Source organism: Cygnus olor, chromosome 2 (genome assembly GCF_009769625.2).
Source record: "Cygnus olor isolate bCygOlo1 chromosome 2, bCygOlo1.pri.v2, whole genome shotgun sequence".
In the NCBI taxonomy this organism is placed as follows: domain Eukaryota; kingdom Metazoa; phylum Chordata; class Aves; order Anseriformes; family Anatidae; genus Cygnus; species Cygnus olor.
This window is the reverse complement of record NC_049170.1, coordinates 115,840,432-115,858,650: the sequence shown is the minus strand read 5'-3', so window position 1 is coordinate 115,858,650 and position 18,219 is coordinate 115,840,432. Positions and strand designations below refer to the sequence as shown.

The 18,219-nt window shown below is 35.8% G+C and overlaps 1 protein-coding gene across 1 annotated transcript in view; it reads left to right on the top strand.

The window, feature by feature from the left end:
• Window positions 1-18,219, top strand: part of NOL4 (nucleolar protein 4) — a 189,580-nt gene that overhangs the window by 127,259 nt on the left and 44,102 nt on the right. The window contains 2 exon segments of the mRNA XM_040550310.1: window positions 9,545-9,724; window positions 10,477-10,668. Coding sequence (XP_040406244.1) covers window positions 9,545-9,724; window positions 10,477-10,668 — 372 coding nt within the window.

Sequence of the window (18,219 nt, the reverse complement as noted above, 5' to 3'; positions counted from 1 at the left end):
CTTGGAGAATTCCTAGAGAATTCCTTCCAGCTTGGAAAAACAGGTCTAAGTTGAATCACAGGGCATGAACAGAAGGAGAAAAAAAGAACAAAAAATTGTGGCAATTTTCTAGTTCATTGTAAATGTTTGGTAAAGGGCGCGTGACTAAGCCATCAAATTACATGTCGTTTGTGTTCCTTGATGTAAGCAGTGAGGAAGGAAATTTTTCTACTTAGGCTTTCCAGCAGCAATGTGCTCAGGATTGAAAAAGAGCAGCCAATGATGCCATTTTGACATGAAGTCCTGCTTTTCTGTGTTTATGATTCCTTCATCTCTATGTGTGCAGGTACTTCTAAAAATTAAAATCCTAGAAACAAAACAGCAACCTTAGGGCAAATAAACTGCTATTCAAGAAGTTATTTCAGTTCTGTATCTCAATTCCTGCTTTTGCTGATGATAGCTTCATACCTAGGTCAAGTTTAGAGGCCATGACTGCAGCTGTAATATGCAGTAAGTACTTTTGTTTTGAAATCTAGTAGCAGTTTGAGATATTTTTTTACCATTGGCAGTAGTGCTGTTGTCTACCAAGAGGTCTCTTTGAAGGTCGATTGAGTTTTTCAGGGACTCTAATGGTCTTCTGTAAGAAAGTTCCTGTGAACCTTGACAGTTGCAAACCTACAGATGCTCTCGGTTGTGTTTTATTCTTCTGTAACTTAGCTTAGGACAGGGTGCAAAGAGAAGAGCGAGTCTTGAGGCTTGAATTGTTATGACTGTCACTGTGATACTCAGATTTATATAGCTCCTCTCCATCCTAGTTACTTCCTAAATGCATTTGACTACATTATACAGATCGCTGTCAAGTTAAATAGAACTAGGAGAAATTAATAGCCTGGTCTTTTTACAAAATAGTTTGTACTTTTAGCAGCCAGTTGTCTAGCAATTGATCAAAGAATGATGGACATGTTTGAGTACTTACTGGTGGTCACAAATGCTCACTGTCTCCCTGTAATGTGAAACTTGGTAGTCACTTAAGTATATTTCATAAGAAAAAGCTTTTTATCTGCATATAAGTTGTGATACTTCATTATAAAAACAAACAAACAAAAACAACAACTGACAAATGGAAGGCTGTGGAATCAGAATGAAAACTGTAAAGGTTCTTGGCAAAAAGTCAAAATTTCACCAAAAATTTTGAAATGTTGGTTTTCTAATAAAAGTATTTGATTGTTGCATTTTCACAAAAGCACAAGAACCTCATGGGGGGGCTTCCAGGCTTTTGGCTTCACAGTATGTTATGCAAAGTATGCCAGTGCTATTCTTAGGACACCACTTATGAAGTCTCCTCACTTTGATAATAAAACAATATTTTTTTTTCTTTTTTTTTTTTTTTCCAGTAAGGTTGGATCTTACAAGGGTATAACATCTACAGTTAGATCTTCTGGATTGATTCTGAGAGTACTGTAGGAAATGTTTAAATCCTGTATGGCCTCCTGGTTTGCAGAAATCCAGAAGCTTCTAATGGAGCTTTTTCGTGTGGCAGCCCCTGTTCCTAAAATTCACAGAAACTCTGTGAGATCCTTTTAAAGCTTCAGAATAGTGGTGTATGATGCCAAAAATAATTTAGGCTTTTATTTGAGTCTGTCACCATTTAGCTTTGACTTTTTAACTCCCACAAATGACATTGTATTTTTGCCAAAAACACAGCAGCCACATTGTACAACATGACCAGTTATTGTGGGTTATATAACTAGTGTTTGTTTTTTTCTTTTATTTGGCTGAAAATTCCTGTCTTCCAGCATCAATAACAGGAGTTCTAGAAGTCATTAATAAAACAAGTTTGTAAAATAAAAGCTTTGAGAAATAGGCAAGTCTCCTGCTCTGTTAAATCAGCTCTGCCTTGGCACTCTCGACACTGGTGGGTTGGGGAGGTTTGGACACCCTTGTTCTGATTATCCAGGAATTCTGCTACTCTAGAATGGCTGGGGAAACATCTTTTTGCCGAGCAGGAGCCTTCCTGAGTGTGCTGAGTCAGGTAGGAGGAGATTGGTTCTGGATGAATTAGAAAGAAGCTCCTTCAACTATTGCCTCTAAATATACTTCATTCTTCTACTTGTCTAAGAATTCTCAGTTGCATCTGGTTTTACTCTCTACTTAATTTCTGAGTTTATTTCTACTAGAGCATAGGGTTATATTTCAATAATGTTGGTCAATATCAGTGCAGATAGACCTAGGATAGACCATATTTTAGCTAAAAGAGAAAACCACGAGAAATCTTTTTTTTAGAGTCTTTCAATTATTTCTTATCTTTCCAAAGATAAGATTTCTTATCCAAACTTCTGTCTGTCCAGATATATCCTTCTGGAATGAAAGTGTCTTGATAATTGAGAGTTTACTTATTGCTAATAAATGTGCCTCTGTTGAAAGAAATGGTATAGCAAACATAACATGATATAGTATGGTCAATTACTGAGAAAGAATGGTCTTGGAAATAGTTACTGTTCTCTCAGTGAATACTGTAAAAACAGTAAGTGTGGAGCAAAGACCATGTCAAAGATAGTCCAAGAGGAAAAAAATATATTTATTGTTCAGTTATTTACAATAGGAACTAGTTTTCTTTCTGCAAACAGAAAAAAATCTTTTAATGTTTCAGTGTAATACAGGTTTTGTGTAAAGATGTCTTACACAGTGTACTCCAAAACATTTTACATGTCAAAATAACAGTTTTATAGAGTCAAACCTATGAAGATTTCATCTCTCTGTTCTTCCATTAAAAATGCTGTTGTCCTCATGCTCCATATAGCAGAATTATATATGGTGACGCATTTCCATTATCAAGGGTGGAAATTTATGAGGAAGCTGGAAAGGCTGATTGTGGTGTAACAAGGGGAGCAAAATGGTTATAGTCAGATACAAAGATACGGGTAACATGAGCAAATGTATGACAAGTTTAAGAAAATGAGGTTAATTGGATCTTGAAATAAATGGTGAGACATTGGAATTGTGTTTGAGACTTCACAGTCTTTTCTGTAATGAGAAAAAAATGATGGGCGGTAAAGTTCTACACATATACAGTATGAAGGTTTAAAGGGAATATGTAAAAAGGGTAATAACAGTAAAGTCTGAAAGAGAGGAAGGCATAGGTTTTAAGAAGAGTTTGGAAAAAAAATGGATTATTAATGAAAAATCATAGCTGGACTTCTATCTATAAAAATTCAAAGAGGATTGCTTAGGGTAATAGCTGAGCATTAGTTTTCCAGTTCTGCCTCCTCCTTTCCTGTTTGAATTAAGGGGAAAAATATTGGAATGTTTGGATTCATAATTTCATCTCTTTTAATACCAAAAGGCACATATGTGCCAAAACCATTTTTTTTCTAATGTGTTATTTATTATGTATGATTTAATGTTAAACAAACAAAAAAAACACTCCAGTGAGCAAGTTCCATGCAGTGTTCAAAATTCAATTTGTGTAGGATATGAAGTTGAGCTCCAAGACACCAACGTTCACATCAATTATGATTTTAAGACGAAAACATAGGATATAAGTTTTCCTTTAACCTTACAAACTTAAACTTTTAATTTCACTTAAATAAAAAAAAAGAAAATGCATGATTCATACTCAGTGAGTTCACTGAAAACCAGTATGTCACTTTCCTCAAAAACCCACCATATATAGAATGAGTTAAGAATGTTAAAGTTAAATGAAAATTTGAAATTACATTCTAATTTAATAAACAATTTTGGAAAAAAAAAATCTTAAAAACAATCAAACCTGGTGTCACCAGAATATTCTAATCCTTTTTTGTATCATAGAATAATTTCTATGAAAATATGCATACACAGAAGCATACGTGAAAATGCATTTGCAAAAGCACACCTAATTTGCAAGAGCATTTTCTGAAATTGTAGTCTTTTGTATATTCAGTGGGACAGACTGACATGTAAAAAGAGAAGTAAGAAAAAGTTGGAGGTACAACCCCAACTGAGGGGATAAGCAGAACTCCATTAGCTTTATATTATGAAAATTTTATTTACTTATGATTTTTTTATTATTTATTCTTACAGATATGGAGACAGATTTCTAGAAGGGAATTAGGTATAGAGAGTAGAGTGTTTTCATCTCTACCTACCAGTAAATACTGTTTCATGCTTCTCCTTTCCATGCAGTATGAAAACCTGCATTAATGTCTGCCATCTCTTCAAATTTCTGTAGTTTTTGAATGTATAATGTAGCAACTGAAAGAATTACACACTATACAACTAAATGTAAAACTGTAAATGTAAAAAATGAAGATTTTTTTTTTAAATCACACTAGGTTTCCTTCAGAGACCTTTTTCCCTGAAAGGGTGGGGTCTTTTTTTCCCTTTTAACATTAAAAATCACAAAGCCATGATTTTTCCAATTTGTGGTCATAACAAATAATCAACATCGATTATTTTTTTGTCTCCAAGTAGCATTTGGTCCAGTCATCTACAACCTTGTCTATACACTCACTGAGATACGCAGAGAAGCCAAGAGTCCCTTGATATCAGTTGCTGAGAAAAGCCTCATGCAATGAATTCATGTGATATCATCCATCAAATCATGTCTGATGGCCATACACCAGGGTCTGAGCCTACCAGGCACTGGGGGACTATTGGTAGACTGCTTCTATTCATGTTTTAGATTATTTATGTGTTATTTCTCTGAAACTAATAACACAACTTCTATTGGCAACATTGGGTTTCTGCATTACTATCTATTGCATATGTTGGGTATTCTTTTATCTTGCAAACAAAGTGATGTGTTCTTTCTGCTACAAGCATGTAGAAATTATTCAAGCAATAAATGAATATATTTTTCATAGAAAGACCTCACGTGGAATAATACATGGAGTTTTTGGAGTTATTCCTTGAGAAATTCAGACAGAACACAGAGCTTTTACAGCAGCCAAAGAGAAAGAATGGTCAAGAATCTGGAAAACATGAGTTTCAGAGAATGAATGAATTTTTAGGAAGTGAAGATTGAGGGGAGGGGACATGATAAGAGTCTTCAAACATCTGAAAGATTCTTGTAAGGAAGAAAGAGAATGCTCTTTTCTCCAGGTACATGTTGTCCATTGCCATATGGGATAGGTGAAAAAGAAACAGGCTTAGTACTGTTTATGAAAGTCTGAGGTAAGTGTTAAGAATATCTTAGTACTTCTGAGGATGGTGAAACATTAACCTAGAATATCTGGGAGATAGATACGTGTTAACTCCATCATTGGAAGTCTTAAGATAACTACCAGACAAACTGTGGTCAGGAATGATGTTCAGACCTTATTCTGCGGCAGCAAGATGTCCTAGATTATAGAGTGATGTCCTTCCAAGTCTTTATTGTATGATATGATAACTTCCTTCAGGTTACATTGTTACTGACTTGTGATTTCATAGAATCATGTAATGGTTTGAGTTGGAAGGGACCTTAAAGATCACCCAGTTCCAATCCTTCCGCCATGGGCGGGGACACCTCCCACTAGACCGGGTGCTCAAAGCACCATCCAGCCTGGCCTTGGAACACTTCCAGGGATGGGACATCCACCACTTTTCTGGGCAGCCTGATCCAGTGCCTCACCACCCTGTGAGTGAAGAATTTCTTCTGAATATGTAATGTAAATCTCCCCTTTTGTAGTTTAAAGCCATCACCGCTTGTCCTATCACTACACTTCCTGACAAAGAACTTTCTTGTAGGTTCTGTTTAGATACTGGAAAACTGCTATAAGGTCTCCTTGGAACCTTCTCTTCTCCAGACACAACAATCCGCACTCTCTCAACCTGTTTTCATAGGAGACGTGTTCAGCCCTCTGATCACCTCTTTATTTATTTATTAGAAGGATGTTGGTTATTTCATGTTACAAGCTCCTGAAACCAGGTTATTAGACATTAATAGCCTTTGATTTTTGTAATGTAGAAGAGTCTGATGCTTATTATTGCAAAGAAGAGATTGAAACAGTGAACTTGGAACCTTCAGAAAAAGACAAAGACAAGACCTTTGTATTTTTAAGAAAACTTCATGATTTTCAGGGAGGCAGTGACCCTGGATTTAGCATTGGCCTTGTTTGTTCTCCTTGAATAAGTTCTCTTTACTTTTCTATCACTTCCTTTTTATACCTACATTTGTCAAACACAAAGATTTCATGTGTGGAACATCTTGTGTCTATCTGATGCTTCCACTCCATAATCACTTTAATCTTGCATTGCTGTCAAGAGATGTGTGTATTCCCTCTATCTTCTACATGCTCACACCCTCCTGCCAAACCCAAAGGTTTGTAGTTTCAGGTGGTGAACAGGAACCAAGTCTTAAACATACTGGCAAAAGGAGTTTAAAAAAGAAAAAAGGGCAGGGGGTGGGGGGAAGATTTTTAGCTAGGATCACTTCTCTAGTCATGTACCTTGCAGGAACTTAAAATTTATGTATTGAGGGGTGCAGAGAAATGAATGAGATGGTACCTACCTGGCAAAAGTGGGAGCAGCCTTTTTGAAAATCGTGAACCTTAAGTCATCAGGCTTCTAAGACTTAGAGCCAGAAGTGCTAAGGAAAAGCTGTCCTCTGCCTCTGCTGTCTTACTCTGTTTACCACTGCAGCTGCTTAGTAGAGCAGCAAAAGAAAATGCTTATCATTTTTCACACAACTGCCGAGTCAACACAAGTGAGAGGAACGTTCTCTTCCTTCTCTGCCTAAATATTCATCTGTGTATAAATATAAAAATGTAGAAGTTTTATTCTTAACTGAGTTTTTGTAACCTTAGTTTGTTGACCCACCAGCGAGGAAAAAAAACATGACAAAAACATGACTTTTTCTGCTAACGTACACAGTCATCAAATCCCCAGTGAATAACTACTTCTGCCATGCAACTTTTGCAGAGCATGCTATTCTCTAATTTTCATTTAAAATGTTAAAGATGTTCTTGAAATAAATATTTTGGAGAGAACATTGGACAAGGCTCTCTATGCAATGCTTTCTTAAAAAAAAAAAAAAAGAGTATTGCATTTTCTAGAGACAGCTAATACATTTTGGCCTGAATTTCTTTCCTTCACAAAAGCAAATCTCAATCCTGGTGCATAATTTATGATCTTGGCATCCAGCCCAAACATATGTACATGTTGAAATCAGTTTTGCATCTGTTTAACTATATGCACATGAGTAGTCTAATTGGATTTAGTCTGATGAAATGACTCATATGAAATCAAGTGTTTGCAGAACAAGGGTTTCAGACAGTAGGGTTCTTCAGGGCAGTAGCTTCTGCTTGCTATAACTTTATGTGATGCCTAGCACAGGAAATGGATTTTAAATTATCTAGGAGATCTCTGCATGCTGTATAGCTGTAGTAAGTGGTGAAATAAAAAAGTACCAAAGAACAAGTCTCAGTCTGAAGTCAGATCTACTGCATAGCATTTGTATATAATTACAATGTGGTTTTTTAAAATTATTATTATTATTTTTTTAAATCAATCTTCTCATTCCTTCATAACAGGCTACCAGGCTGCTGCTGTTGGCCTTCTGGTAGCCAATAGCAAAGTTAAATACTGTTGCTCATATATGCTAGATTCCCTGATATGTTATAAGCATCATCTCCTATCAGGATGGAACTGTATTCTTCTTGAGCCTAATTATTCAATGAATTCAACACCTCCTGCAAGGAAGAGTGATCTGAATGGGCAGCAGTGTAGATACTCATCATCTTCTGAAAACAAAACATCAGTGTGCCAAAGAAGAAAATGAACATTTTTTTTTTTTTCTGGCTCTCCAAGGTCATCTTCCCACACCACCTCATGTCTGTCATCCTGAACATTGGGATCAGTGGTAATTTTTTTGCCTTGTAACTGTGCAGTTGCAGGAAGAGGAGGTGATGCTGAGTTTACTACTTGTTGAAGATATTTCTATCCAGAGGCTGGCTCTTCCGTTTTCTTTTGATGTTTTTTCATTCTCCCTTTGTCTATTATAAGGGTTTAGGGAGTGAAGAGACTCTTAAGAAGGGGCATGAGAGAGAAGCTGCAAGATCTGATGTTAGAAGCATTAGAAATTAAAAAGTGGAAGTCAAGGGGATTTGTTCTGTGAGAATATAGTCTGGGGAGGATAGATAAGGAAGGCTTGGAGCATGAGTGCTGGAAAGGCAAGGCAAGGAAATGAATGAGAGTGACTGCAAAACCAGTGGTGTACAGAGGACCAAGATGAGATGGAAATGAAAATAGAAAAGAAAAAAATAGTTGGAGTAAGAATATAAAGCAAGAAATATACCTTAAAGATGAATGCAGTTTTGTAGGCCTTTCCCTCCTACCTCACTGCCCAGCCACATTCTGTGGTTGATGAAAACAACACTGAATAAAAGACAGTTTTAGTCTCAGAATGTAGATCAAGATATCATTTTAACCATGTGTATTTGAAATCTATTCTTGCTTGACACATTATGCTCTTTATATATACATATATATGTTGGTTGCATTTAGACAAGAGGCACCAAAAATAGAGATACATGTGAAATTCATCGTGTAGCACCTGATACAGGACTCTCTGAAGTTAATAGACTACAGTACACTTTGAAGCAAGAGAGGAATATCTTGAAATATTACAGGATTAAAATATTATAGAAGTAAAATAGAGCTCTGAATTACCTAAATGTGAGTCTGATGGCTCTGGTGAAAATACTGTGATACTTTTGTGTGGCTGGTGCAAAGCTTTGATCTTAAAGTGTTATGTTGTAGAAAGCTTTTCATTACTGATGTCATTTTGTGGTTTTTCAGTCTGAAGCGTATGCTGAGGAAACAGGTAAATGAGGTCTTGATATTTCAAAGAGAAATGCACAGTATTGACTCTTTTGGTAACTGAAAACTTTTTGGTCTCGGAAGTGGATAGCACTTTAATGAGATGGTCATCTGATTTATACAATAAGCTGACTATTCTGCTCAGGGGAAAAATCTGAATGCTGATATGAGGAAAGAAAATGGTTTTGCTACATATTTCTCATCAGAGCATTCATAATATTAACCAACATACACATCTCTAATTCGGTTTGGGGTTTTCCAAGTGAAAACTAGAACATGATCATCTGCACATTTTGAATGTTTTGAACATATAGCGGCTCTTGAAAATATGTCATACTGATTGAATAAATATCAGTGTTTCCTACTTATATCTGCTTTGCCTTAAAATGTGTAATTTTTAACACTTTGGAGTTTTGTGGAAAATCTATTGTCCCTTATTTGCATCTTGGCTAATATAAAGAAGTTAGTATTTCCTAGAAGCTTCTGTATGTAGTATTTGAGTCTGTATGGCAAGTACCTCAACTGTAATTATCATAGGTAATTTGCTAATTGATTTACTGAATTTGCATCTGGTCACATTTTTTATTTTTTTTAAGTATTGAAATGAATATTATTGTGATTTGTTTACTCTTACAAGGATCGTGAGCACACAATGTTGAACAAAGAATAAAAAGAAATCATGGAATTATTTAAATGTTTATAAAGCATTTTTGATGAGCAGACCTTATTTCTATGGTGAATTTTTGCAGATATATACATATCTATTTTTTAAATCTATTTTCAGTCCCCTGCACATAGCTATTCAAGCTATGACTCTGGCAAGAATGAGAGTGTAGGCAGAGGTGCTGAAGATCTGTCTTTGAATCGAGGAGATGAAGATGAGGATGACCATGATGAGCAGGAAGATCCTGAGAAGGTTAATGAGTCGGATGGGGTAGAAGCTGAGCGGCTGAAAGCTTTTAATGTAAGTTCTCTTGCACTTGTTGCTTTGTTTACCTCTACTACCTCCTTTTACATGGCTATTTATGGTAAGTTTGACAATATTAAAGGCACATTAATTTAATTTGTTGGAACTTTTTCAGTTATTATATTAATGCACATTAAACTCTTGCCAACAGATAACAGATTTACTGTGTTTTATTTAGAATTTAAGGCACAGTGCCATCTTTACCAGTGGAAAAAACAAAGCTTTGTTTTGTGTGTGTATATGTGCCTGTGTGTGTGGATGTGTGGATGTGCATGTTCAGTCAGTGAATGGAAAGGGGCTGTAGCTAGTTTATCAGAAGACCATTCCAGTGGTCAGCTGTTCGCTATTGCTTTCCCAGTGTATGTAATTATGCATGAAAACGCAAGCAATTGTTCAAACAAAGAAAAGTGAGATTCACTTCAATAAAATGATGTAGCAATCACAGCTTATTGTTAATGATGAAACTTAAGTGGTGCCTATTTTCACAATCTGTTCTGGTTTATCTCACAAGTTCTGTATCCTATAGACTATTCTTTTCTTGTTCTTATTTTTTTTTCCTTAAATTAGCTCCTCCCCACACCCCAAATAATCCTTTAAAGAACTGTTTGCTTAATATTTCTGGCTTCCCATTACAAAGCTATTCCGTGGATAGAAAAAAATGTCTTCCTATCAGTAATCAAGACAGAAAGCTAGGAAGAGAAGAGAGCAGCCCTCCAAACCCGTCTCCTCTGTCTCCCTCTTGCCAACAGATGTTTGTCAGGCTGTTTGTAGATGAAAACTTGGACCGAATGGTCCCAATCTCTAAGCAGCCAAAAGAAAAGATCCAAGCTATCATTGACTCATGCAGGCGACAATTCCCTGAGTATCAAGAGCGTGCCAGAAAGCGCATACGTACTTACCTCAAGTCCTGCAGGCGGATGAAAAGAAGTGGTTTTGAGATGGTGAGTTTTGATTTAAAACCCAGCCCTAGTTTCCATCAAAACCCCATATGTAAATCCATGACACTATTTTGTTTTCATCTTAGTGTCTTTTTTTTTTTTTTTGGTTTGTTTATTTATTTTTGGTAATACCAGGTCAGAGTTGTTTTTTTTCCCTTCTTCATTCTTCCTGAATTTTTTCCCCTTCTTCACTGGTTTAAAACTTATTTGAGACACTAGAATTCACAAGATGAACTAGTATGGATCTGTAAGAAATGAAAAACAAAACAAGGTATAAGGAGAGAAATCAAACGCTGGCTTATATAGTGACTTATTTCCTATGCAGGACTACACTTAGAGATTTTTTCCTGGCAAAGTCTTGAAGTAAGATGGATTTTTCTTTAAAATGCCTCTGCTAACTGCATTTGTGTGAACTCTATAAAAATAGATTTTGCTAGAAAAATGCTATATCTAAGCAAATGCCCAGTGTAGTAACATTGCATTGGCAATGGTTTGTTTTTTCTTTCTTGCACATTTTATCCTACCAGCTATCAGTAATGGTTACTCCTTTGAAATCTTTCAGTTGATATATAGATATACAATACACATTCAGTGATTTTAAAACACAGGTATCAAGTTTACATTTTGATCTGTTTTAGTAATTGTAAGTGAACCAAAGACCATGAAAACAGTATACAAATGGCAGTGTTTTCAGACATCAGTATTTTGATATTACCCAGTAGCTTAAGAATGGGCAAAGAATAGCTCTTCTCACCAATTGGCAAATTTATTATCTCTAAATAACTTTTATATTTCCAAACCCCAGGAAAACTGCAAAAAAAATTAGCATCTACATACCTTATGCTTGATGTGTCTTAGCTATCTCTCTGGCCTTTAGATGACAATGAAATCACCTCATCATTACAAATAGATATCATTTAGTGATCAAACATACCATTTTTATTTTAATGAATCATCTGCAAACCCATTGATTACATAAAAATACTGGGCATGACTGAATTTTACTGTTTCTCTCTTTCTCTCTGTCTTTCTCTTTCCTGCAGTCTATGCAGAATACTTATGTCCATATGTCGTTTTAAAATGGTAGCTGACAGTTTAAAGAACAAAATATCAAGTTTATTGTAGGGTAAGACCATTATTGGATATCACAAACAGCAGAGACAGGAACTAAAATTTTGTATGTGTTTGTGACTGTGTGGCTTTATTATTTGAAACATTGGGATAATGTTGTTTCTGAACAATGGAAACAGATGAAAATAGACAGTTAGAATAAAGGGCATCTGTACTGATAAAAGTGCCAAAGATTGACTGGTGATGTACATGTCAAATTGTATAGCCTTCCAAAATAAAAGAAGGAAAAACAGAAAGTAAATATTTTCCGTGATACAGTAAGTAGAATCAAATTATATCCATTCACTCTGGCTGAGAATAATTCAGCAACATCAAGTTCAGCTTTCATAGTGCCAAATATTTTTGCTTTGCTGTATTTTAAAATAAAAATACTTATAAAATTAGCTGATGCTAGCAAGTCTCCTCACTGTTCCAATTTATGGCCTCATTACTGTCATTACTCATGCTGATGAGCAGTTATGTAAACTGACTTTTTTTTTTTTTTAAATCATCTGAAAGATTTGCACAACTGCTTTTCAGTATGAATAAGGGGTTTACAATCTGACCCATAAAAGCTAGGTTGGTTTGACTTGAGTGGATTATGCATATTTGCAAAGGTTATTTTCGTATGAATAAGGGTTGCAGGGTCAAATTTATTCCTGGGAGGGGAAAAGGAGCGGAGATTACCAGGAACGTGATTCAAATAGGCAACCTTTATAGTTCAGAAATATTCCCTATATTTATAATATTACATTTTATGATGGGCTTTATTTCTTTTCAAACAAACAAATTACCCTCTAAAATATTGACTTTGCTGCCCATGAATAGAAGTGACAAGGCACAGGTGTTCATGCCAAAGATTGCAGCTTTCATGGGCCAGAAGGGAAATCTGTCCTGCTTCCCTGTTTGCAGGTAGGAACAGGAGACAAAGTCTTTGGAGCAGCTCCCTTTTAACTTCCTAAGAGAAATACTAGTGTTTTATGTTTGTCTTGAATAATTCTGAAATGTAACACATATCCATTTTTTGTTTTTAATTATTTTCTAATTTCTAAATTACTCTATTGGTAGCTCATAACTATAAGCCATTTGAAAAAAAAAAATACTATCATGGACTGAGGCACTTGACTGTATGATTATTTTGAATGTACTCACCATTTTGACAGTAGAAAAGAATCACTTTGTGTCTGGATAACAACATTTGTTCAAAGCAATCATGAAAGGACATGTCAGTGTTGATTTGAATCAGGTGCTACACACAGCTATGGCAAAACAGGATAACGATCTCCTCAGGAGCAATAGTGCTACCGTTGTTATATAAAATAGGATATCAGATAATAATCTCCACAGGTGGTTCCTTTTACTATAGAGATATTAAACACAAGTTTTTCATTTTGTTCAGGGCCAGAATGCCATGTTTTGAGCATCTAGTTGCAGGAGAAAAAGAGAATTAATTTCATAGATGGCATGTGACAGTTCAGACTATGCGGAGTGGTGCAGCTATCTACAGCATCATATTGCAAAGTGAAGAGAAAATGTAAACACTAAGTTTAATTAGTGTAAGACTGCATGGTAAAGATGAAAAAGCATGCCTGAAGCCTGCTTCTGTCAGTTATTTGCCATCTGTAATCCAAATGACAGTTCTCACTGCATAACAGGCTAGTTCTAGCTCTGAGGCAATAGGAAAGGTTCTGTCTCATGAATGTTTGTGTTGTTAGTTAATATTTCTTCTTATTAATATTTTTAAGAGATGCTTACAGTTATTCTCCTACTTATGACAGCTTGGAGTCTGTGGAATCCAAGACAGCCTTAATAGATTCTTGTTACAAATATTCTTTTGAGGAATCCCCTTTCTGCATTGAAAATGCTTTCCTCATTTGATCGTCAGCTTGTAATTGTGCCACTTGCATTTTCATTCTGGCACAACCATATCCCTCAACAAGGCATTGTCAAAGTTTTTCTCATGAATTGCAAGATCACTTTTCTCTTCCTATTCTCTCTTGCTTATGGTCTATTGAGAACGTTCTCTTACTATATTTTGTGATCTTGCTCATAATTTTCCATTGGGAAGGAAGTTTGTTTAGTCCTGAAATCACTGGATTTTGGATGGGGTCTCTGGGTTATGCTTCCACTTGTGCTGTGCCACAGAACTTTAAGAATTTAGAATCATAGAATAGAATCATAGAATATCCCGAGTTGGAAGGAACCCATAAGGATCATCTACTCCAACTCTTGGCACCGCACAGGTCTGCCCAAAGTTTAGACCATGTGACTAAGTGCACAGTCCAATCACTTTTTAAATTCAGACAGGGTTGGTGCAGTGACTACGTCCCTGGGGAGCCTGTTCCAGTGTGCGACCACCCTCTCGGTGAAGTACCTCTTCCTGATGTCCAGCCTAAACTTCTTAAAGAAATTTCTAAATTTTCTAAATTTCTTAAAGAAAATGTTTGTTTTTCTCATCCTTTGACCATAAGCGAAAGAAAAAATGAATTATTGCCCCTCTCTTAAGGACTGATGTTAATGAGAATTCCTTTCTATACATTAAGTGGTTGTGATCTGTGTATGCTAAACAAGAGTTTTCTCCCTGAAATAGTCAAATGACTTATTTCACCAATCTTTTAAAAATATGTACTTTACACTTTTCCCTGCCTATGTATCTGTGAAAAAATGCCAATTGGCAAAATCAAAAAGGTAATAGACAGCTGCTGAGTACACATGATATTTACTTACTTAGTTACAGTCCAGAAAATTGTAATGTTTGAAAATTGTAATGTTTGAAATGATCAAATGGAGTTGAATTAACTTCTTAATCCAATTTTCTTTCTACTATCTGCTCCTTTCCATCTTCAGGATCTCCTATCATCAGACTGAGTTTATGCATTTCATTTGAAACCACACCTTAAAGTTCCTTTTGCACAGATATGCACTTTTTCCCATGTGTGTATCAAGGCTTAAACTCTCAAACATAAAAAGTTTTGTTTAAGCAAGAGTAAACCCTCCTTGCTGGGCACTACTGTCATACAAAGAAATACTATCAAAGAACCAAGTGTTACTGCTGTTATATATTGGAGAGAAAAGGCTAGTTACAAATGTCTTTCATTGTCTGAAGATGTTTGGATATGTCAGCGATGAGGAAAGGATTCACACCATGACTAAAGACCGTTCCTAAGTAAGAAGGAGCTGAGAAGAACAATAACAGGATCTATCCTATTGATTGTTATCTATCAATAACAAATAAGCAAGCTTGATGTCTTTTGCTGCTTCTGTGTTTTGTTTGTTCTAATTGGCTGTAAGAGGTGTTTTAACAATTTGCAACTGTGCACATGCTGACCAAGATGTTTTAAATGCATCTAGTGAGTTGGAGTGCTTTTTTATTGTGATTGAGTGACTTCTGTGGGGACTGGTTTTCAAAGGGTGGTATGTCTTCTGAAATCTGCCTCTTGGAAGTGTCTCTCTTTGTAGGTTTTAGCTTTACAGAGAGGAAGTTTTCATTTCAGTTATTAAGTTTTGAGTAGTCCAGCTGCCCTTGCAGTCACTTGGCTTTTCAGTCCTCCAGGCCTCTGTTGACTGTAAAGGTCATAAGCATTTTCAGGAAGATGAAGGTCTGTGGGTCCAGGTATGCAAACCTAATCCTGATTGATTAAGCAGAGAAGCATTAAGAAAATTATCACAAGAACAGTTGCATGAGTATCTAAAAATAGTAACAGAATTGTTATTTGTACTGTATCCCAAACTGTCCTGATTTGTCACTTCGCTTTCTAAGCATTTCTCCCTTGTGAAACAGTGGTTAGCATATGCAAGTTTGACAAGTAAGCTGTTTAAAAAGGGGGAAACTATTCTCTGGCAAACTGTGACTTTTTGCACTTGGTCTCACGTATCCTGAAAATTTTCAAGAAACAATTTCTTTAAAGTTTATAATCCTCTTCCCCCTCCCCTCTCCCCACAACTTTTAAATGAATACTGAAGTAATTTTTCAGAACTACATTTTAAGATTATCTGAAATAACTTTTGCTTTTTAGTAACTGATGCAAATATAAGCAATTTTCAGAATGGCTAGCAGAAGAATTTACGCTGTTTCCTGTAACTTTGGTATATGTGAAGAAGATAGCTTTGGAAAAAGGTATGATATGCGGAAAAAAAAAAAAGGATGAAAACTAAAAAGTGAAAAATACTTTGCAACCTCATATTAATTGGTATTATACATTCTGTGAGAGGAAAAGGTAGGAATGTAACTTTGCCATTTGTTTCACTCTCTTTCCGGAAAAATTGCAGTAAGTTATGAAATAGGAACCACCACCACCACTGCCTCTCCCCAACAACTATTTTAGGGAAAGATTAAAATCTGAGATAAAAAGAATGTTCAGCCTTACTGAAATTGAAGATTGAAAGAATGAATTCAGGAAGAAAAAAAAAAGTACTAAGTATATCAGTTTTCTCTTGTACTGTGATTCTGACATATTATGACCCCTGCTACAGTGTTACTTGATCTGGCTTCTGTCAGTAGTTTGAGTAGGTGATCCAGTTCACTGTTTTGAATTAGGAAATAATGTTAAATCAGACTCAGTTGTTTCTGGTCCTCTGGAATTTTATGACCAAACTGTTCGCTGCTAGAGAGCGCCCAGTTCAATCTATTGAATCCAAACCTATCTCGGACAGAGTTAGTTCAGCCCAATGATTTCTATGGTTTTCTTTCACTCTGAAATACCATACATATTTAGGATAGAGGTAATCTCACCTATGTTTACTAGCTAAGAGTTAAGGTGCTAGAAAAATTAGTTGAAGGGCTCCCTCAGCAATCAGTGAAACCCACAGATGACACTCGCCTGAGAGATTAACCCCAGCTGTCTTGAGAGTCAACTTCTGGAGATACCTGTCTTTTAAAAGAAATGAAAAAGGAGCCTAGATAACTAGTATGGACGAAAATACCCAGATTTTATGCAGATTAAGTTAGATGTATCTTATTTCTGTTATTAACAAAAAATAATTAACATTTCCAGTAGCCCAACTGAAAATGCTTTCTTAAGTAAGTGGACCAGGACTTGGCTCCATATGTAGGGGCGGCAGCAACAAGAGAAAAGTAGTTGGCTGAAAAATATCAGTTGCTTAACGTATGGGAATTCCTTAACACAGGAATATGGATATGTTGGTTTATATATATGTTAGGTATTTAGGTGCTGTCAAATCAATGTGCAATATGCAATGTTTCAATTAAATGTGCTTTAAAGCTGAAAACTTTAAAAATGTGGTATGATTATAACTGAACATTTCAAAAAGCCTCCTCTACCTCTTAGGAAAAAAATACTTCTAGTTGTTTCTTTAAATTCCTTAGAAGGTGTTACAATTGAGTATTTATCGCAGCTTCACTGCAGGCTGCAAGACTGAGCAAAATACATCAAAACCCAGTCAGAAACAGTTGCTGCAAGTGTTAAAATGCCACTCCGGTTGTTCATATTTCATAGTTCTCTAAATAATTATAAAATTACATCCAACAGACTGCAGTACCAAACTTTACTGTGTAAATTTAAAAATACTCTGCAGAATTTTTTCAGAATCTTTTTAACTGTGCAGTGTAGGATGGTTCTGTGCCATACAACTGCATTACACTGAGTAAAAAAATCTCATTGAAGGTAACCCATACCCTTTCTTAGAAGGTATTGTGGAAATTTTCTGTGAAAACTGCTAATTAAGGATTGCATACTGTTATTAGATATACGTTAGGGATTTTCACACATTGTCTTAGATCTTAATACGTTATTATGAAAGGTTTGTGGCATAATATTTCATTTTGGCAATGAGCTGGTTTATGATGCATAAGGAAAATCTGACATGCAGGAAAGCAGTAGGGAGCTTTGCAGTGTGGGGAACACAGACTGCTTGGGTGCCTCTGGAAAAACTCAGTAACTGCCAGCAAGACATCTTAGGCATTCATCTTCACCTTTGGATGGCCAATTGCTTTGGAAAATTTGTTTTCATGTTTGAGTAATAGTTAAAATATGTTCTCATTCACACATTTATATTAGTTAGAGTCTCTATGAACAAAAGAAAGTAGCTTGCATGTTTACGTGCTTGCAACTGTCTTATACCCCAAGACTCTCCATTCTGGTGTTAACTGACCTAAACTACAAGGGAGTATTTATGCACAAATGCCAGGATATAAAGTTTTGTGTTTTACCAGGTGTGCATGTGTGCCCATTATTTGACATAATTGATAGCTGATTTTTTTCAGAACCGAGTCAGACCTGTGTAAAGTGTGTCAGAGTACCTAGACCAAGCTCCTGTATGAAAAGTTTGGCTTTTATTTAGAAGGAAATACTAGACATAACAGAAAATGCTAATGCAGTAACTTTACAGGCAACAGTTTTGTAACCACAGGACAGCATACACAGCAGGTTAGAAATGTCTTTCTGGTGAATACACTGCTCCTAGTGGTTTAGACTGAAAATAGTC